Genomic DNA, 22,546 nt, shown 5'->3' on the forward strand with positions numbered 1-22,546 from the left:
TTTTTCTCCTAAACATCCTGAAACAGGTTAATCCAGTTTTTAACCACTGTTCAATGTTAAAAAATTTCTCCATTCTAAATACACATTGCCTTGTTGAAATTAGCATTTCTTTTTTTTTAAATAGAAGAGATTTCCTAGAAAATGAGACCAATTCTTTTGCTGTAGGGAAGACAAAGATTTTTATTAACTAAGATTTTGTAAATGATTCTGTTGCTAAACTTCAGGAAATGGGTAAGTGAGGTGTGTGTGCATACATATACACATTTAGTATCTGTTTTTATTGGGATTTAACTTTGTAAACCTAATTTGCAGTGGGTGAGGGGAAATACAAATATTTGATGTAGCATTTCCCTTTTGGGTTGATCTCCCTCAACAAGAGAACTGGGAGAATTACTCCTGTTGATTTATAAGGCCTCAGGGTCAAGAGTCATGTTGGGTTACTTTTTTGATGACTTCTTGAACTGTACATAATTTCACCTTGTTCCTTTAAATCTTTATGACTGACAATCCTAAATTTCCTTCTTTGCTTTTTTTTTTTTTTTTTTTTTAAAGAGTGAGAAAGAAAGCATTTGAGCTGGGGTGTGGTGTGGCCAGAGAGAGAGGGAGAGAATTTTTTTTTTAAGATTTTTTTTTTTAAGATTTTTTTTTTTTTGATAGAAATCACGAGTAGGCAGAGAGGCAGGCAGAGAAAGGATGGGGGTGGGGAGCAGGCTCCCTGCTGAGCAGAGAGCCCGATGCAGGGGCTCGATCCCAGGACCCTGGGATCATGACCTGAGCCAAAGGCAGAGGCTTAACGCACTGAGCCACCCAGGCACCCCACTTCTTTGCTTATTATATGTGAAGGCCTCTCTCTGAGGAGTTGAGCAGTGTTAAAGCATCAGTGATGCAGTCCATGGGGTCTCATAGAGAAGCAGTACCTCCCTTTCCATAGGCTCTTTGGAAATGTCTCCATATGCTTATTAGTATATCCCAGGCACTTTTATATTAGCCCATTTAGTTCTCTCAACAATCCTATTAGATAGATACTATTATTATCCTCACCTACATGCTGAAAAAATTGGGGCACAGAATGGTTGCTAACTTGCCTATGGTCTCAAGGTTAGTTAGTGACACAGCCATGGGTGGGATGTTACCCTGAAGCTTAGCATCAGGATTCATTTACTTCTCTGAGTCATGGTTGCTCACATTTGTGTGATGTTGTGAGTTCATATTTCTGAAAATTGGGATTTTGGATTCAGAGTTTGAAGGCTTATATACTTTATGTCGACAACCTGGATTTTAGAGATCATATTACCTGATAGAAAAACAGAAGCCCACTGTCACACAAGTCATTAATGTTACAGCTGCTACAATGTCTAGAATGCGTTTTAGATGAAACAAATCCAGAAACACAATGGGGAAGAAATATGGCACTGAGCTAGGATTGGCATTGACAGATTGTCAAAGTTGGTGGTTCTAGCTGCCACTTAGGCGATGTGGAAGGTTCTGCAAGTTGCCTACATCAGCATCAGTTTTCCCCTTCCTTCTAAATAACAGCCATTGATTTTTCACTATCATTTTCTGCAGCTGTTCCAGCCAATGAGCCATATTTAGTTGGATAGTATGTCTTAGGATCTTTGGGTGCAATGAACTTCGACTTTATGGAAGTGTCATCTTGCATTATTTCTCATGCTGCAAATTTCTTGGGAGGTCTGTGAACACTTGGGCAAAAGAGGACTTGTGGGGAAGGTTTTATTTGGAAGCTTACTATGAAGATTTGGAACTTATTGTAGTCCCATATTAAATAGTGCAATATATAAGCTTAGTGCTTAAAGTATTTCTAGAACTGTGTGTTCCTATTCATGAGAGAACAGGGTCTATTTTTTGTTTAATGTTATAAAAATGGAATGCCCTCAAGGAAGAATATTAAAAAAAAAAGAATATTCAACATAAAAAGTTAATACCTCTGCAGTGGAAATTTGGACTGCGGCTGCAGCTACACCAGTTAATATTGGTTTTATGAGAAAAATAGAGTTGTCTTCAATTAAATCAGCAGACTGGTTAAGTTCATTTTTAAGGTAAAGATTGATGAGAATATAGTAATATCAAATTAGAACTTAGAGACTTGCATTAATAGGTAATTTTTCTTCTAATTAAGTACTCTGATTAAAATTTCCCTTTGGGAGTGATAGGATCTTGCCGTCTGGCATATGGACTTCGAAAGAATTTGAATGTTAAATAATAAAGTGCAGGTTTTTTCTTATATTCAGTGGGTTTCAGTTCTCAGATATAATTAGTGATATCCCAGAAGGATGATGGTAGTGGTTTAGGGCCAGGCACAAACCACTTGTAATATCTCAAAGTGGAAAGTACCTGCCCCTTTTTTTCTGGCTGAATTTTACCAATTATCCTGAGGGTGAGAAGAGTTCAGTTTAATGTTAAGTAGTAAGAATCTATTAAGAAATTATAATCAAGCAGTTAAATCCTGCAGCGACTTTCTTTTTGTAAATATATTTTGATCTTAGGAGTTAGGTTCTTAGAGTCTTATATTTAAAGTTATATTACCAAGTCCTTCATGAAATTGCTGGACAGGAGAGTAATTTTTATAGAACTTTGCTTTGAGGCTAGTGGAAAAATGTGGACTCTGGAGTCAGATTTGAAATTTAATCCTGATTTTTTCTACTAGAACACTTTAGTGATTTTGGACAAGGTATTAAACTTTTCTAAACTTGAGTTCCGTCATTTGAAAAATGAACATAGTCCTGTATCCCTCATTATAACTAACATTTATTAAGGTGGTCACACTGTTTAGACACTTCCTAAACATTCATGTCTTTGTTGTTTCTTTAATTCATTCAGTAATCCCTACCTTTAAGCCTTTGCTATGTTCTTAATGTAGTACTTGGTATATTCTAGCCACTCAAAACAGGTGGGCCTAAACCCAGTTTCATTTGTGTGTCATTGTGACAATAAACAACATAGCGTGTTGCAGCACTCACAGGGATAAGCATGTCTGATTATTTTGACTTCAAAGTATATGCTAAGTTAGACAACACAGATAATAATGCTTTTTGTCTGTCTTCTGTTCATGAGTATGATGAAGTTCTTTATTAAGAACACATTCCAGTGTCATGAGTGCTCATTTACTGATACTTAAATTATTACTTACAAATATTTTAAGAATACTTTCAAAATTATGATTAGAATGTGTGTGATATATGGGCTTTGAATATATAGGATTTCATTTTAAAAACAAAATAGTTACGTAAATAAAAATGTATCATTTGAAAGGGAATTTCTCCATTTTGGGAATACTATTATGGGCTTATATTTCCATAAATCAGCATATGGAGAGAGGTTAGGCAAAGCAGCTGGAGCTAATAATCTTTTGGTAAATAAAAAATAAAATAGTAGCAGCCATTTCAAAAATACATTTCAGTAACAGATGGTGGTACCAGAAAAATGTGCAAACCATAAATTTTCACTCTTATTTAATTTTTTAAGACTCCTTCTCCTCCTCTTCCTTGCTTTTAATGGTAGAACACAAATAGACTGAAAGGAACCAAAATAGAGCTGATACAATTAACTGCTCTATAAGCAAAGTATTTTGCAGTCTGTTGTCAGATAAACTTTGGCATCTGTAAAGAAATAGGCAGTGAAGGAAGCCAGGCATAAAAGCACTTAATCAAAGTGCCTGTGGATGACATCATTATCCTAGACAGAATTTTTAAAATCACTACTTTTCTGCTTACACTTTTGCCCTGGATTTTGTCAAGCTGACCTCTAACATTTGTAAATCTAAGTACTTCAATTTTTTTTTTTTTTAAAGACTTTACTTATTTATTTCACAGAGAGAGATCACAAGTAGGCAGAGAGGCAGGCAGTGAGAGAGGGGGAAACAGGTTCCCCGCTGAGCAAAGAACCCGATGCGGGGCTCGATCCCAGGACCCTGAGATCATGACCTGAGCCGAAGGCAGAGGCTTAACCCGCCGAGCCACGCAGGCGCCCCTATATGTCATTATTATAGGTACTTACAACACAAACTTTCTGTAGTCACTGGTGCTATGTATATTGTGAATATTTGTTAAATATTGACTCTTTACTGTTAGGTGAAAACAAAACTCAATTTTTAGGCAGAATATTTTCCAATTTCTGCTTAACTCTGCAGCTAAGTGAGTGTAGTTCTCTTACATGAGCAAATTTGCATGCATTTCTGTAGAATCTATGTTAGGGTATGTTTTCTTCTTGGTATGCAAATTAGACAATTTGGAGTAAGAAGAGCATTGGAAGAAACTAAATGGGATCTTTACATGGTTTTCAAAATTCAAGCCTATTTTAAAGATTTATGTATTTGAGAGAGAGAAAGAGAAGGTGCATGCGTGCACATTCGCACACAAACGGGGAGGGTCAGAGCAAGAGAGGGAGAGAGAATCCTTGAGCAGACTCTGTGCTGAGTGTGGAGCTCTACATGGGGCTTGATCCGGGGACCCTGAGATCACAACCTGAGCCAAAACCAAGAGTTGGCCATGGCTGACTGAGCTGCCCAGGCACCCACAAGCCTACTTTAAAGTGCAGTATTTATAATTTTTGCCAAGGTTATTGCTGGCTTTTTTTTTTTTTTAAAGTTGTGTTTTTCATTTGTGTGGAAGCTAATTATTTGATGATTATTTGGTAGCTACTATATGTGTGTGTGAATAATGACTACTAGTTTGTTTCTATTATGGTCTCTATGGAATAATGGTTAATATTTTTTTAAGAATTTTCTAGTAACTATTTTTCCTGTGATTTTTTTCTCTCTCACAATGAGCTAGTCAAAGATGGAATTAGTTGTGAATTTGTGAGATACAATGATTATTAGTGAAGCACTTACTGTTGCTATGTATTTACCAAGAAAGTTTATACATGTGGTTCTTTGCCACATTTTTCTCATTTTTTCTTATTGAAGCCGAATTTTATTGAATGATTTATCTTAGGAATTTCTGATACTGTTTGTGGAGTTGGTGCCTAGTTTCCTACTGTTTACTATTGCTTGGAAACCTTATCTTCCTAGGGACTGGTCAAGAAGTTTGCTAGTACAAATTTTGGAAAGTAGGGCCCCTGGGTGTCTCAGCTGGTTAAGTGACTGTCTTTGGCTTAGGTCGTGATCCTGGAGTTCCAGGATCCAGCCCTGCATCAGGCTCCCCACTCAGTGGGGAGCCTGCTTTTCCCTCTGACCCTACCCCTCTCATGCTCTCTCTCTCGCTCACTCTCTCTCAAATAAATAAATAAAATCTTAAAAAAAAAAGAATCTTGGAAAGTCATAATTTTTTTAATTTATTTTTTATTTTTTATTTTTCAAAGATTTTGTTTATTTATTTGATAGCGATCACAAGTAGGCAGAGAAGCAGGCAGAGAGAGAGAGGGAAACAGGCTCCCCACCTAGCAGAGAGCCCAATGCAGGACTCGATCCCAGGACCCTGGGATCATGACCTGAACTGAAGGCAGAGGCTTTAACCCACTGAGTCACCCAGGTGCCCCGAAAGTCAGTATTTTTAACTTAAACAAACCAGAGTTCTAGGGCCAGGTAGGTAGAGTTAGCATATATTTTCCCTGGGTACTAAATGCACGGAGCAGCTGTTTGAGGACTCTGAAAAGTAAATACAGGCAGTCCTTGTTGCATGGTTTGATGTGCATGTGTTTCACTTCCCAGTTTGGTCAAATAACATCAGCCTCCCAAATAACACAATTTGGAATTTCTGTTAACAAAGTTTATTAACTAGGAGTAACTGCAAAAAGCACACGCTTTGCTACTAGCTCTTCAGTTCACGCATTACTATCTAAATAAGAGATCATTGAAGTCTGTTGTTGTTTGGTCACAGATAGCAAAGCATACAGTTGTGTTACTTCCTTGCCTTCTAATGATAAACCTGTAGTGTGCTACTTTATAAAAATTAATAGTAATAAAGGGATTGGCTAACAGTGCAACAATAAAGTGAAAAGTGATAATGCTGGAAGTGAAATGTGAATTATGAAGGAGTTCTATGTGGAGTCATAAAGAAGTAGCTGCTGTTAGTGGGAATATTGATGCTGCTGCTCTTCATGAATCCCTAGACATACAGCCAGCCAGAGGAATTTAGTGAAATCATTTTTAAGGAATGATAGTTCTTCTAAAGAGTTTCTCCAGATTAAGACATCCCATATTTTCATTCCATTTATTTTTTTGCTCTTCTATGCATTGCCTACAATCTTCATAGTAAAAACTACTATATACTGAGCAAACTAGTCTTCCCCAGGCTTTGTTCTAATTATTTTACATACTGTCTTACTGTTCCCTTAAAAAAAAAAAAAGTGAGACTTTAGCTCACATGGTGTGAAATACATGGATAGGAACTGAAGCAGAAGCAGCATAGCTGAGGAAATCACTGCCAGGCTTCCCCCTGGTCTTTCTGATTCACGATGTTTTCAATGACCATACCTCTTATTTGGAGTACCCATTGGCAACTGGATGATTTCCTTTCAGAGATTTGCTTGCAATGTAGTTGGTCCTTTTGAGTTACATACTGTTTCAGTTCATTAAACTTCTGCTTTGTCTCTAGTTAGAGACTTTGACATAGAGCCATCACAGAAATTTCAGAGCTCTATGAGAATTTGAAAGTTTTATATTTTTATTTATTTATTCATTCATTTTTTTATTTTTAAGGAATGTATTTATTTATATGACAGACTGAAAGAGCACAAGGATGGGGAGCAGCAGAAGGAGAGGGAGCAGGGAGCCTGATGTGGGGCTCAATTTCAGGACTCTGGGCTCATGACCCAAGCTGAAGGCAGACACTTAACCGACTGAGCCACCCAGCACCCTGATATTTTTATTTTAATGTTAATCTAAAAGCTTTGGTGGTTTTACACAATTTCATTTATCTACTAGTTTCCAAAATAATGAGTTGATTTGCTAGCATGCTCTAGTAGTGACCAGGGGTTTTTTTCAGCGTGGGGATCATTAACTCACAAATTTATGCATATTTGAAGTGTTTGAATCCATTGTAGTTAATATTACCATTGATGCTCAAGTTATTTTATCATTGCCTAGAGGGAGGCTTCTGGACTTCTAAGTTTAAGAATATGTTTTGACAATTTGGGTAAACCACCTTATAATTGCCATTCAATTTCAGTGCCCAAGTTTTATTTGTATTTGTACTAGTACATAATAGTAATGTTTCAGTTATTGTAGTCTAATATCAAATGAATGCATATAAATGAATAGACCTAATATATAAATAATACTTTCATCTCAAGTTGAGGTGAAAAATATGGCATAACATTTTCTATGATGCTGCTTTTACAGGCTTTCAGATAAGGGAAATAGGTGGAAAATGGAATCATCATTTGGTACCTGCACAGATAGCCACTCTAAACTCTTAGAACCTGTACCATTGGAGTCAGTACCACAGTCTTGTGTGGAGCATTGGTTTAGCATTCAGCAAAATAACATCATCCATCATAGTAAAGTAAATTAATCTTAAATTGAGTTTTATTAGTGTTTTTTAATTTTTTTAAAATTTCATTTCAAGTTTGGTTTGCTTTAGGACCTAGTTAGGGGTTAAAATCCTAAAGAATTTATTTATATATTTATTTATTTATTTTTTAAAGATTTTATTTATTTATTTGACAGAGATCACAAGTAGGCAGAGAAGCAGGCAGAGAGAGATAGGAGGAAGCAGACTCTCTGCTGAGCAGAGAGCCCGATGCGGGGCTCGATCCCAGGACCTTGGGATCATGACCTGAGCCGAAGGCAGAGGCTTTAACCCACTGAGCCACCCAGGCACCCCAAAATCCTAAAGAATTTAAAACAATTTTTATAATTTTATTTTTTCTTTATCTGTTTGTTTTTATGTTTTAGGAGTTATCAGATCAGTTTCATACATCACAATTAGATTTTGTGTAGTATCTCTTGTGTTATTGCTACTTTGTGTAGATTTTTTTTTAAAGATTTTATTTATTTATTTGAGATAGAGTGAGAGAGAGAGCACAAGTGTTGGGAGGGAGTGTCGGAGGGAGAGGCACAAGCAGACACCCAATGAGCTGGGAGCTGGACACTGGGCTTGATTCCAGGACTCAAGATCATAACCTGAGCCCAAGGCAGATGCTTAACCAACTGAGCCACCCAGATGTCCCATTAAGTGTAGATTATAATTCAGTTATATTTTCAGTTTTGTATTTTAGGTAGAGGACCTGTTTTTATCATGATATTTACAGGATGATTAATTATTTATCTCGTTTACCTTTTACATTATAGTTTTTGGTATTTATATATCAACCTGTTCATCTATTCAGTGGTGTATGATAGATCTTTTTAGAATTTTAAAATGAGGTTGCCAAATAGTTTGTCTAACTTTTTATCTCATTTATGAAATGATTAAATTTCCAACATCTGTTATTACTTCTAGGTTTTGGGGTAATGGATCATTTCTCTTATTCTGTAATATTTTCCAGGTGGTTCCATGATGGTTTTTTGTTACTGTTGTTATTAGTAGGGAGTGTGTGTGTGTGTGTGTGTGTGTGTGAATTCATTTTATTCATCAGCTTTTAGCTACAGCTTAGGATTTGTTAGCAGTAAGCCCACATGAAAAGGATGATGGCAAGTTCTGCTTCTGGCATTGGTAAGGAAGATTATTTTGGATAACCTATCCTATTCAGAACAACTAGAAAGGCAATAAATAAATAAATAAAATTATGAATCTATCAGAGAACAACCAAGCAAGTAAAGAATATTATAGTCTGGATCTTGTAAAGATCTGTCAAAAATGGAAGTCCAGAAGGATGAGTTGTGCATTTGTGACTCTTCTTCCCTTAAGGCAGTAGCTGATTTCAAAAGAGATGGTTAGAGGCAGAGAGGATAGTATCAAAGCTATCAGTATACTGGAGAGCCCAGGGAGACCAAAACTGGAGTTAAGGAATCTTCAAGTTTTCACTGGAGACCCCAAAGAATGCTAGCTTAGGAAAAATGATGAGGTGAAAATGAGAGAAGTAATGAACCGAAAATGGACCTGTTCTGATGGGGCAGAAGGCCAGATTTGAATCATCTTGGTTCCTGACTAGATTAAGGTTATTTGGGTTTCCTAGTGACCGTAGCCTGGCTTCCTGCTAGAAGCAAAACCAAATCCCTTCTGGAGGAAGATGTCATCATCAGAGCTTTAAATAACCACCACAGTTTTTCAAATATAATGTCTATTTCATGATAACCACACATAAGAAAATGTAAGAGATGACTGAAAATCAATGGAAAAGAACAGACAGTAGAAACATACTTGATAATATAAAAATATGTGATTAACTTATTCAAGAAATTAAAAGACAAGATTGAGAATTTTGACAAAGAATTGGAAACTCCAAAAATGAACTAAATGAAGATTATAGAAACTGAGTAATATAACTAAAATAAGCAAATAAATAAATTAAAACCAATCCCATTAAAGTATGGATTAAATAACAGTTGGTATTACATTGAAGAGAGAATTAATGAATTTGGCCAACATAAGTTACTCAAAAAAGAAAAATGGACAAATGAAAGGATGAATAATGTAGAAGAGAGCATGATTGACATATAGGATTTGGTAAAAAGATAACTTGAATATAACCAAGGTTTCAGAAAGAGAGAGAGGAGAGAAAGGGGCAGAAACAGTGTTTGAAGAGATGATGGCTGAGAATTTATAACACAGGAAAGATATCAAGGTACAGATTCCATGATCTCTATGGATCAAAAATGGGATAACTACAAATAAAACTTCATATCATTTTATCACAGTAAAACCATTGACAATCAGGGTCAAACAAAATCTTAATAATTAGAACTAAAAAAGTCAGACTACCCTCAAAAAAAGCAACAAAAAGAAGTCACAGCTTACTTTGTTTCTAAAGGGATACTGACATCAGGCATCACTTGAAAGATGTGAATAATAAAGAACAAACACAGAAAAAGTTAATAGAGCTGGTTCTGTCGCTAACTTGTGTGATCTAAAGTCATTTTATACTTCTAGTCCTTTTTTCATGTTACAGTTTAGATTTGAGTTTCTTAATATAGTTTAATTGTATTCAGAGCTTATCATAAGTGTTCACTGTATGAAATTTTTGGTCTACTTCCATATTAGATTTAGTTTTATTTTACTTACGTATAAATGATGCTCAGGGTAGACCTTGTTTTCCTGGGCCTTCTCTGTGTATTTTTAATAGGCTGGGTCCTGTAGCTAGTGAATGCTCAGGCAGGATGGGATCTTACATATCCCAGCTTAGGGAAGCAGGAGACAGTATAGAAATATTAGCCTCCCTCCTACCCCCCGGAAATGAGAACAACATTAGAGGTGCATTCCTGAAATTTTATTTCTTTTAATCTAGACTATGTTATCCTTGATTCTGCAGAAGAGCTAAATCCAAATAACTGAAATGAGAAAGGATTTGCTCATTTGTCATTCATATTCTGTTTCATTTGTGCTTTCTCTTCTACTGGGGCTACTTTTTTCTGCACAGTTCCCCAAGGAAACCAAATTGTTCTCTCCATAAGTGGTGGTCTACTATTTATTTCTGGCTGAATTTTTGGAAACCCTGTCCTTTCAATCATTTGTTTTGACATTCTCTTTAAAGAGTTATGGGTGACTTGTTCTATGGATCTATGCATTATTTTTATTATGTTTTATTTATCTTTGGATAAGATCTCTAGATCTGAAGTTGCCCAGCAGTTCAGGGTATGTGGATTTCCCTCAGCTTTACTCGCTTGTTACTTTGGGTTTCAGTTGTATCCTTTTCTCAGGTCTGTAGCTGTGTACAGCTCTGGACGTTATTCTTTGTAGTTAGTGTCTTTTTACTTAATTTAGCTCTTTAGGTCTAAAAGTTGTCTCATATCCCCTGCTGGCTGACTCCTTAATAATGTGAAGAGGGCATTTGGACAATTCTATTCCCTAGTATGTATTAACAGACTGACATCCACATAGTTTTCTGGGATTTGAAGTCTTTGAATGAATGAAAAAGATGTTCTGATATGCATTTGGACAATGCACATTATTTTAATAGCAGCAGTTACTGTGATAGCTGGTTAGTTTCCTGTTTGTTATAGACATGGGGCTTCTGAAGGAATATTTAAAGGGGAGGAAGACTCTCTTTCTTCTCTCAGATATATGGCGAAGTATGGGTGGCACATCAGTTAGACATTTAATCTGGTTTTGTAAGCCCTTAGGTAGTAGATCTGTTTTTCACATTCTGCTAATAGATGGAATAGGTAGCAACAGATGCTACTTAAAACCAGATGCTAGAATTGGTTCTGAGAATATTTATGTTTATATGTTTATAGTTTTTTTTTTTTTTTAAGAATTTATTGATTTGACAGAGAGAAACTGTGAGAGAGGGAACACAAGCAGGGAGAGTAGGAGAGGGAGAAGCCTTTCTCCTGTAGAGCAGGGAGCCTGACACGAGGCTCGTTCCTAGGGTCTGGGATCATGATCTGAGCTGAAGGCAAATGCTTAACAACTGAGCCCCTGGGCACCCTCTATGTTTATAGTTCTTAACTTACCTTACTCCAAATTTTTTTCTGATACAATTCTCCTTGGGAACTCCGATTATTTCAGAAATAGCTTAAAAATCTCTTGTCTGTTTGTATTTAGAATTGTTTAGAGAGAATAACTTTTCCTTCATTATATTCTTTAGTTAAAAGAAAGCTTGGAACAGTCAATAGGCCAGCTGCGGAGTCAACGTTTATTGAGAAACTCAGGAGGGAGAAGTATTTCTGTTACAAGTCTGACTGCAAGTGACCTTGATGGTGGCACTGTGACAGGTAACCTCTTCAGATGTCTTGAAAACTCTCTTTTTGTTTTACAAGTATTTCTGAGGTCCATATTGAATACATTTAATCTTTGGAGAAATAGGACCCGTATACAATATCATACAAATGAAATTAAGAAGATGCAGTTGTCAGTGATTTTATGGTGAATATTTTGAAATGTGTTCAGTGGGACTTTGTTATTCTATTACATTTGTTCTCAGACTCCATAGACTACATAGAGTTTTACTTGACAAAACTTGAATTTAATTTTCTGCCTCTAATCAAAATGAATACCCAAATAGTATTTGCTTTGTAGTGTACTTTATAGATGAGAAGTCTCTTCCCAGCTTCATAGTTTTTCAAATTCTGGTTAAGAAATAGCCTATGATGCTTGTTAAGAACAGGTGAATTTTATCTTTGGTGTGCAGCTGGAGTTCAAAGGCTAGATTAAAGATGTAACTCTTGGTTGGCCTGTGGTTAGTCTTAATATTTTCCTACAACACTGAGATCACATTTGAATGGAAAGGACTTAGAGTAGAAAATAACAGAAAAGTTTGCAGTAAAGAGAGGTGATTTATGAAGAAGTGAACATTAGTAGCCCACATTGTTAATACTGCTGTTGCTCATGATAAGGATTAAAAATTGGATACAATTAGCTATTTTTAATGTATTGATTTTTAAACAGTGTTCAAATTTTAGATTACTTTGTTGTTTGAAAATTGCTTTATTGGTATAAAGTTATATTTTAGAAAGACAAAAATTATTTTTATTTGCCAATTTATTATTTTTAAATAAGGGAAATACCATATTACATCTTTGAAAAACATAGCAAGTTAAAACTTTTGATGTTTTCTATCTCCAAGTTATTTCTGTTGCTCATTTTATCTGCTTTAAGAGGAAGATTTGTGCCACTTTTGTGGCCCTAGCAAGATAGTTGGGAAATAGTTTGGGTTAGGTCCTGTGTATGTATTTTCTGAACAAAATTTTAGATTGTTTCTTCTCCTGCATGTTTTATTCTCTTTTTTTCCTTTCATCTCTAAAGAGAGCTCCCGGTTTCCACCTACCTCACCCCTCAAGGACTATGGGGATCAACAGGGTACTAAGCGAATTCGGTCCAGAACTGGTGTCCGATTTGTTCGGGAGCCTGACGACATGGGCCAGGTACTTTATATTATTCTGTAATCTGTGTTTGATCTTTTTTTTTTTTTTTTTTGAAACCAAATAAACTTTTATTTTCAATAAATAATTATCATTTATTTTGAATTTTGTAATGGAGGAGGATGTTTCATGGAACATTTAAAGGTGAGTTTAGCTGGTCATGTTTTTGTTTCCTTGTGAGGTGGCTCATTCTTCTGCAAACCCTGTTAAGTCAGCCACTTTGTTTCATATAAACAAGTTAGTCCCTGTGGTTAACCTGTTGATTTTTTGGGGGGGGGGGCGGGGGGGGGTTTTTGATTGTTACATCACTGATGGAGCTAATTAATAGAAGCAAGAACTTTTATACTTTTTTCATATATTTCATGTATCCACTGGAGATTTTGGGTGTATTGGTTTTACAGATATATTTCTTTTTCTGCTTCTTCTTTTTTTTTTTTTTTAAAGACTTTATTTATTTATTTGACAGATAGAGATCACAAGTAGGCAGAGAGGCAGGCAGAGAGAGAGAGAGAGGAAGGGAAGCATGCTCCCCGCTGAGCAGAGAGCCCGATGTGGGGCTCGATCCCAGGACCCTGGGATCATGACCTGAGCTGAAGGCCGAGGCTTTAACCCACTGAGCCACCCAGGTGCCCCTCTTTTTCTGCTTCTTTAAACGTCCCTATAAGAGCTGGAAAAAATGTTTCTTGTTGCCTAGGGTAGCTAAATTGATTAGGTAAGGGCTAGAGGATGTTGCCGACTTTGACATCTATGTTTTGGTGGTTTTAGGATCGTGGGCTCAAAGTTTGTCAGGATACTCGTCTGTAGCTTTTACTTGTTATAGCATAAGAGAATTAACAGAACCAAGTGCATGAGAAGACACCTTGTAGGAACTTCTCCTTCACTGTGTAATTTTTTTTTTTTAGTAGGTGCAATTTTAGAGTGAATTATATGGTGAAGCCTGGAGCTAAGAACAATATCCTACTATGATTCATTGACTCTTTCATTCTGTTTATTTATTGCTAGTGTTCTGAGACGGTGCTTGTGCCTGGAAACAGGAATAAGTAAAAACCTTGCCTTTTCATGGAGCTTGTAATCGGGGGGGGGGGGACGCTAGTTATTAATAAAATAAGTACACAAATACTCCCTTAATTGTGAGCTGAGTTGCATGCTACATCAGAAAGCATAGGGCCATGGGAGTGTGTGGTAGAGGGACTTTCCCCAGTCAGGGAAGGTTTCCTGAGAAAACGCTGATGGAACTGAAACCTGAAGGTTGAGTGAGTCATTTTAGGTAAAACAAATACTTTGGCAGGAGGGAAGTTAGCACCTCTGAGCAACTTGAAGAAGGCCATGTGGCCGGAGATGTATGAAGGGCCGAGACTGTGCACAGCCTTGTATGGAGGTGACAATTATTTTGAAAAGATCACTCCATCTCTAGTGTGGAAAAATGGAATCCGTGTAGGCAAACCAATTAAGAGGATATTGCTGTATTGTGGATGTGAGATGCTAGTTACTTGGATTAGGATAAATGGAGTTGGAGAGAACGAGGTGGGGCAGTAGACTTAAAAGCTATTTGGTGGGTAAAATGAAAGGTCTTGAAGATCAGAGGACCATTTGGGGAGGGTGGGAATGATTGAAAAGGAGGCATGAGAATCAGAACCTAGGATTCTGGTTTGCAAAACTGGAAAATCATGGCAACACCCAATTCTTTTTAACTGTTCTTCCTGATTTTAAGTCTCTTAAGATGATCCGTAACTCCACATTATCTGTGTACTTTCTTAATGCCCTGCTCATCATTTGTCATTTTGTTTGCATGTCTATCTCCTATGTTAGATTCTGAGCCCCTTTTTTCCTACCATAATTGGTGGCACTGATTAGTTGCTCAGTGCACATTTGTTGAATCAATTTGTTGTTTCTGCAAATCTCTATAACTTACATTTTTTTTTATAAATTATAGTATACACATACATATATAGTATACATATTTACAGTTAATAGTACAATAATTTAAAGAAAAAGTCATGTAACCACTACCCAGGCTAGGAATTAGAGTATTATCAGTACAAGGGCTATCAACTATCCTGACTTTTATATTAATCATTCTCTTGCTTTAAAAACAAAACATTTTCACTACTTATATCTTGTTTAGTATTGCCTGTGTTTAAACTTTATATAAGTGGAATAATGCTTTATGTCTTCTTTTGCTACTTTTCAATTGATGTTATGTTTTTGACATTCAGCCTTACTAGTGTGTAGGTAGGTTTCATCATTTCATTTTTACTGCTGTATTATATCCACTGGGAGAACATATCACAATTTATTTATATCCATTCTGTTCTTAATGGACTTTTGGGTTATATTTGGTGTTTCCATTATGAACAGTGTTGCTTCAAACATTCTTATACGTGGTTCCTGGTGCAGATTGGCAAGAGTTTCTCTGTAGCATGGATTGACGTACCATGGCATGGAACAGGGTTCTTGTATAACACAGCTATGCTCATTTGTTTATGGCTACTTCTGTGCTACAAGTGGCAGCACTGAGTAATTTTAACAGAGATCACATAGTCTGAAAGCCTGAAATATTTGCCGTTGTATTATTTACAGAAAGTTTGCTGACTTCTTTTTTACTGGGGTATCTAAAAGGATCAGAATTACTGTACTATAAAGGATGTGATGGTTTATATATAAGAAGTTTTATATAACTTTAAAAAAATGTTTTTCTTTGGAGAAATATTTCCTTCAGAATAGACATATGTTTTATTATGTGTTAATAACAGTATAAAATTTGGGCATTAGTGCAAAAAATAAGTTCTTACCAACCTCAGTGAATCTTCATGGAAGAATTAAACAGAATCCTAAATGTATGACTATGTTTTGCCTTTACCAGCTTCATGCTTTTCATCAGTCCCTCCGAGACCTCAGCAGTGAACAAGTTCGGCTTGGAGATGATTTCAATCGGGAGCTTGTCAGAAGAAGCCGGTAAAAGCAGAATATGGTTTTTGTTGGAGGCATGAGTTATTAGAAGAACACATTAAGTTCTGTAATTGACATGTTTACATGAATTTAAAAAACAGTGCTGTTTTTATACCAGTATTTTAAAATTTATTAATAGAACAGTTTAAAAATCCTTTAATTTTAGAATGTACCATGACTCCTTGTTAGAAAAATTAATTCCATATATTTTTTAGAGATTTTTACTTATTTATTAGAGACAGCGCATGCTCTCAGGCGTGAGCAGGGAGAGAAGTGGGAGAGGGACAAGCAGACTCTCTCGTGAGCGGGGACTCCAACGATTCAAGGCTTGATCCCAGGACCCTGAGGTCATGACCTGAACCAAAGGTGGATGCTTAACAGACTGAGACACCTAGACGCCCCTAATTTCATATTTTTAAGAACACTTTAACTTACTCTACTGAGTGTTGCCATTACAGAGAGATGCATTGTGAGACCTTAGTAAAGAGGTCGATTTGCAAATACATTGGAGGGGGTGAGAGACAGGCAGAGTCCAATCTGATATTTTAGCTTTCAGTTGAAATCCTCAAAAGTGAGTGGTTTATATCTGAAAGGTCTTTGCAGTTTTATCAATTCTGGGTCGTCCCCAACAAGTATCACTTTATTTAAAATTTCTTCACTGTCTTTTCATTTTCATCATCAGCAGTGATAGTCGGTTTTCATTTGGAGGCTTATTTTTAGAAGAAACCAAACTTTTTATCCCTTCTCAAGAGTCATACTCTATATACAGCAGTGATGAGGGAACAACAAAGCTGAGTGGAAGTTTCTTTACCAAGTCTACTTGCTGACTCCCATTCCATCTAATAGAATCATTCCATGCATGTTTTGTGTTGCTATAGCAAAAAGGGTGAAAGCTATAGTTGTAAATCTGTGATCAACTGTAGTCTGTATAATTCATCTGCTTTTAAATGAGGAAGGCAGGGAATTTAGTAGTAAGAATTAAATACCTTAACTGTTGTTCCTACTACTAATAGTTAATATTATTGAACAATTACTTCATGCCAGATAGATTTAGGTTTAAATTTTACAACAACCCTAATGAGGTAGTCATTATTATTTTTTCCAATTTTTGGATGTGGAAAGGGGCACAGAGAGATGAAGTAATTCAATTTGCTAGAGTTTAAATGGAGGATATGGTCTAATCAGGATTCAGATGTAGGCATATGGCCCCAAGAGTATTTGCTCTTTACCACTTATAGTACCCTGTGGTTCAAGATTATTTTCATATATAGCTGGTATGAATAAAGAAATTAAGTTCCTGATGTCTGAGATATATTGTTGAGCTATATTTATTATTATTCTTTTAAGCTGGTAAGGGTTAGTTAATTTAAAACTAGGTATTTAGTTTTGACAAGTTGATAAAATGAGCAGAATGGTGTCAACATCGTAGTAAAGTATGTTCTTAGATTGCTTTATTCTGTGGCTTTTACATATTTGAAGAAAGGGTATAAATTAAGCACTAGGAACATGAATTTTTAGGTATTTGTCCTGTAAGAAGACAAAGTGGAAGTTGTAGAGATGATTTACTTATTTAGTTTAAATGATCATTTGACTGTGCAGTGGTGGACTGGGAATCTTCTATCCGTGGGCTGGTACGGTCTAGTAATAGTTTGACCCAGACGCAAGTGCGAGTGAGGCAGAGAAACTTAAGCCTAATTTGACTTAAGCCAAATTAGGAGTCAAATTTCTTGTGAAACCTGGTGACTTAATTTTGTGAATTAAGATTTTAGGATCTCATTCTGCTTTACTTGTACCGCAAATGTAATTCCCAAATCAGCACCATTGACATCAACTAAGGATTTGTAGAAATGCACATTCTTGGGGACCATTGCAGATCTGTTGGTTTGGCAATCCATCCTAAGTCCTCCAGGTATTTCATATGTTGGCTAATGTTTAAGAACCACTGCAGTAGAGTATTATGTAATAACATTATTATGTTGTAAATTTAGCTAATTGTATATACTTTCTCAAATAGCCAACTTAAAATATTTTTCTTTCCCTAGGTCGGATGCTGAAACAAAAAGAGCTTTGGAAGAATTGACAGAAAAATTTAATGAAGCCCAAAAACAAGATGTGGTAAGAACTCTTTGTTAAAATAAATAAGTAAAAAAAAAAACAAGTAAGCGATTTCATATGCAGATGGTAGTGTGGCTGGGTTTGTCATAATCACAGTGAAGTTTCATAGATTTTAACTTTTTGGGCGATATATGTCATTTTGTCTAAAATCTATTCTTGTACTTCTTATAAAATATTCATGAATTTGGGTATTATAGTTTTTAAATGTTTACAGTGATAACAGAGATAGAATTATTATTTGTTTAATTTTTAGAGTTTCCTTATGAATATTCAAAAGAGACCCAGCGATTCCATGGCTTTTGTTAAATGATGTTTGAAATACGGAATTTCTTGGTAGTGACTCTGTAGCACTCTACATTTTTTAAGTATTTTTAGTATTTTCATTTCACAAGCATGTGTAATCATAATTGCTGCAAAGACCTGGCTGTCTGTTGTTGTTTGACATGATGCCAATTGAAAATACCCCTAATTCTCAAGTTTTATTTATCTCAAACTCAGATTGTTGACAGTCATTATTCGTGTTTTTTTTTTTTTTAATCACTATTCTTGATGGAATTAAAGTGAAAAATGAAGTACATACAATGTCTGTTTCTTTGCATCTTCAGTTGCAACTCTTTGCTTTTTTAGGAGAAAAAAAATCAATAGCAATTGTTAACTAAACTTGGAAATTTACCAACTTCAGGAGCAATGTGTATTTTTTTATCCCAGAGTACCTTTTGTTTTTTTTTCAAGACCAGGAATGGTAGCAGACAGAATATTTTTCTTAACATGTTTTATTCAAACTGAAAATATAGGCAGATTTTTTTTTCTGCAGTTTTTATTGTGTTTATAGTCCCTTACATAGATCTGTTGAGTTTTTTTTTTTTTTTAAAGATTTATTTACTTATTTGATAGAGATCACAAGGAGGCAGAGAGGCAGGCAGAGAGAGAGGAGGAAGCAGGCTTCCCGCCGAGCAGAGAGCCCGATGCAGGGCTCGATCCCAGGACCCTGGGATCATGACCTGAGCCGAAGGCAGAGGCTTTAACCCACTGAGCCACCTAGGCGTCCCAGATATGTTGAGTTTATTTTGGAGTTTGAATTCATTGGACATATATGCTAAGAAATGGATATCCTTTATTTTCAAAGAGATTAACTTACTCTACTTGCAGTGAAATTTGCCCGTTTCAGAAATTTGAATAAACATCTGGCCTCATAAAAGCATATTCCTCTTGTGCTTTTGGTGCTGATTTCTTCGTGAAGCACCCAGAAAGATGAAGATATAATGTACTGTCTTCTGTTGAAATAGAAAAAAATCTTTGCAGTCAGTATCTGATGATAGGTCAACTGATGCTGTTATGTGATCAGGAAATGGGATACTTGTTTTTTTTACATGAAGTCCTAGATTTTTCAAAGCATACTAAGACCTTCAGTTTAAGTTGTGCCAATCTAAAATACTTTAACTATCATACTTCAAAGAAAAAGTGTTTTCTGAGGTTAACGCATTGGAACCTTTTTTAGTTTATTGCAGTGGTTCACACCGCAAGAAGTCTATGCCGTTGTCTGATGTACATACTATCTAAACAGGAACTGATCACGTACTTTGAAGAATGTAGCTCCCAGATCCTTTTATAACTTACTGAATGATCTTCTGGCTCTTCTCACATAGTCTAGAGTAGAACCTGTCACCTGGCAGCAGAACCTGCTGGAGCTTTATCTTTTTTTAAAAAAATTCTTAATTTTCTAAATTTGAAGGTGTAGTTAACTTACAGCAAAGTACATGCATATAATTCAGTGAATTATTACAAGGTGAACAGGCCCATGTAACCACCACCCAAATCTAGAAATAGAACATTACCAGTGCGCAAGAAGCCTCCTCATTCCCTGTCCTAATCGCTACTCCTCCTTTTTTGAAGATGAATATTTTGACTTTTTACCCCATAAATTAATTTTGACCGCTTTGAATTTTTTACAGAATTGGAATCCTATAGGGCATGGTTTTGTGTGTCTGTTCTTTGCTAATACTTAGGGTTATGGTATTTCTAGGTGTTATGTCAAGTACTTCCAGCTTGTTCATTTTTATTGCTCTTTAGTATACCATTGTATGGATTTGCTGCAGTGTATTTTAACATGTTATGATATTTGAATTATTTCAAGTTTTGGGCTATTACAAATAAGACTGCTGTGAGTAATCTTATTCATGATTTTAGTGCATATGTAAATGCATTTCTGTTGGTATGTAACATATAGTGTAATTCCTACATGCCTTCATCTGGTAGATACTGATAAACAGGTTTCCAAAGTGATTGCATTAATTTACATTCCCACTGGCAATGCAGAAGAATTCATGTTGCTTTTCATCATTTCCAATACTTGGTATTATTAGTCTTTCAATTATAGCCATTGTGTTAGGTGTTTATAGTCTCTCATCATGGTGTAATTTGCATCTTCATTATTACTAGATGATGAGCATTTTTCACATTTTGTCTTTTCTAGAGTTTCTCATCTTTTGGCCTGATATGGGCCTTATTTATCACATCATTGATATTTTTCTCCAATTTCCAACAGAATTGTCTGTTAGGAATACACTCCATTCTATTTTTTTTTTTAATTTAAATTCTGTTAATTAACATATAGTGTATTTTTTTTCCATTTTATTTTATTTCTTTTCAGTGTTCCAAAATTCATTGTTTATCCACCACACCCAGTGCTCCATGCAATATGTGCCCTCTGTAATACCCATCACCAGGCTCACCCAACCCCAACCGCCTCCCCTCCAAAATCCTCAGTTTGTTTCTCAGAGTCCACAGTCTCTCATGATTTGCCTCCCCCTCCAATTTCCCCCATCTCATTTCATATAGTGTATTATTAGTTTCAGAGGTAGAGTTCAGTGATTCATCAGTCTTATATAATACCCAGTGCTCATTACATCATGTGCCCTCCTTAATGTCCATCACTGAGTTACCCCTTTCCCCCACCCCCCTCCCCTCTAGCAACCCTCAGTTTTTTTCCTATAATTAAGAGTCTCTTATGGTTTTCTCCCTGATTTCATCTTATTTTATTTTTCTCTCCTTTCCCCTATGATACTCTGTTTTGTCTCTTTAATTCCATATATGAATGAGATCATATGATTGTCTTTCTCTGATTGACTTATTTCAAATAGCATAATACCCTTTAGTTCCATCCATGTCATTGCAAATGGCAAGATTTCATTTTTTTTTTGTTGGCTGAGTCATATTCCATTGTATATAATATACCACATCTTCTTTATCCATTCATCTGTCAATGGACATCTAGGCACTTTTCATAATGTAGCTGTTGTGGACATTGCTGCTATAAATATTGGGTTGTAGGTACCCCTTTGAATCACTACGTTTATATCTTTGGTAAATCCCTAGTGGTGCAATTTCTGGATTGTAGGGTAGCTCTATTTTTAACTTTTTGAGGAACCTCCATACTGTTTTCCAGAGTGGCTGTACCAGCTTGCGTTCCCAACAGTGTAAGAGGGTTCTCCTTCCTCTGCAATCTCATCAACATCTGTTGTTTCCTGACTTGTTAACTTTAACCATTCTGACTGGTATGAGGTGGTATCTCACTGTGTTTTTTTTTTTTTTTTTTTTTTTTAAAGATTTTATTTATTTATTTGACAGAGAGAGATCACAAGTAGACGGAGAGGCAGGCAGAGAGAGAGAGAGGGAAGCAGGCTCCCCGCTGAGCAGAGAGCCCGATGCGGGACTCGATCCCAGGACCCTGAGATCATGACCTGAGCCGAAGGCAGCGGCCTAACCCACTGAGCCACCCAGGCGCCCCTCACTGTGGTTTTGATTTGTCTTTCTCTCATGCTGAGTATTTTTTCATGTGTCTGTTGGCCATTTGTATGTCATCTTTAGAGAAATGCCTGTTCATGTCTTCTGCCAATTTCTTGATTGGATTGTTTGTTCTTTGGGTGTTGAGTTTGATAAGACATTTGCAAATATCTTCTCCCATTCTGTCAGTTGTCTTTTCTGTCAGTCAACAGAACTGTTTCCTTTGTTGTGCAAAAGCATTTTATCTTGATGAAATCCCAATCGTTTATTTTTGCTTTGTTTCCCTTACCTTTGGAGATGTGTCTAGTAAGAAGTTCCTGCACCCGAAGTCACAGAGTTTGCTGCCTCTGTTCTCCTCCAGGATTTTGATGGATTCCTGTCTCACATTGAAGTCTTTCATCCATTTTGAGTCTAGTTTTGTGTATGGTATAAGGAAGTGGTCCACTTTCATTCTTTTGCATGTAACTGTCCTATTTTCCTAACACCATTTGTTGAAGAGACTTTTTTTTCCATTGGATATTCTTCCCTGCTTTGTTGGAGATTAGTTAACTATAGAGTTGAGTGTCCATTTCAGGGTTCTCTATTTTGTTCCACTGAACTATGTGTCTGTTTTTGTGCCAGTACCATGCTGTCTTGGTGATTGCAGCTTTGTAATATAGCCTGAAGTCTGGAATTGTGATGCCACCAGCTTTGGTTTTCTCTTTAAGAATAGAAATCCACTCCATTCTTGTGGCTATTGGCTATTTTCTTTTTTGAGATGCCAGTTTGCTTCTTTTT

General features: G+C 36.1%; 1 protein-coding gene across 3 annotated transcripts in view; it reads left to right on the top strand.

Moving 5' to 3' along the window:
- Positions 1–22,546, top strand: part of LOC111148569 (centrosomal protein 128) — a 395,466-nt gene that overhangs the window by 21,374 nt on the left and 351,546 nt on the right. For all 3 annotated transcript variants that reach the window (XM_022505239.1, XM_022505241.1, XM_022505240.1), the window contains exons 4-7: positions 11,650–11,776; positions 12,807–12,925; positions 15,786–15,877; positions 17,914–17,986. In XM_022505239.1, coding sequence (XP_022360947.1) covers positions 11,650–11,776; positions 12,807–12,925; positions 15,786–15,877; positions 17,914–17,986 — 411 coding nt within the window. The remainder of the gene's footprint in view (positions 1–11,649; positions 11,777–12,806; positions 12,926–15,785; positions 15,878–17,913; positions 17,987–22,546) is intronic.

This window comes from Enhydra lutris, unplaced genomic scaffold (assembly GCF_002288905.1).
Source record: "Enhydra lutris kenyoni isolate GAN:26980312 unplaced genomic scaffold, ASM228890v2 scaffoldscaffold20, whole genome shotgun sequence".
Lineage (NCBI taxonomy): Eukaryota > Metazoa > Chordata > Mammalia > Carnivora > Mustelidae > Enhydra > Enhydra lutris.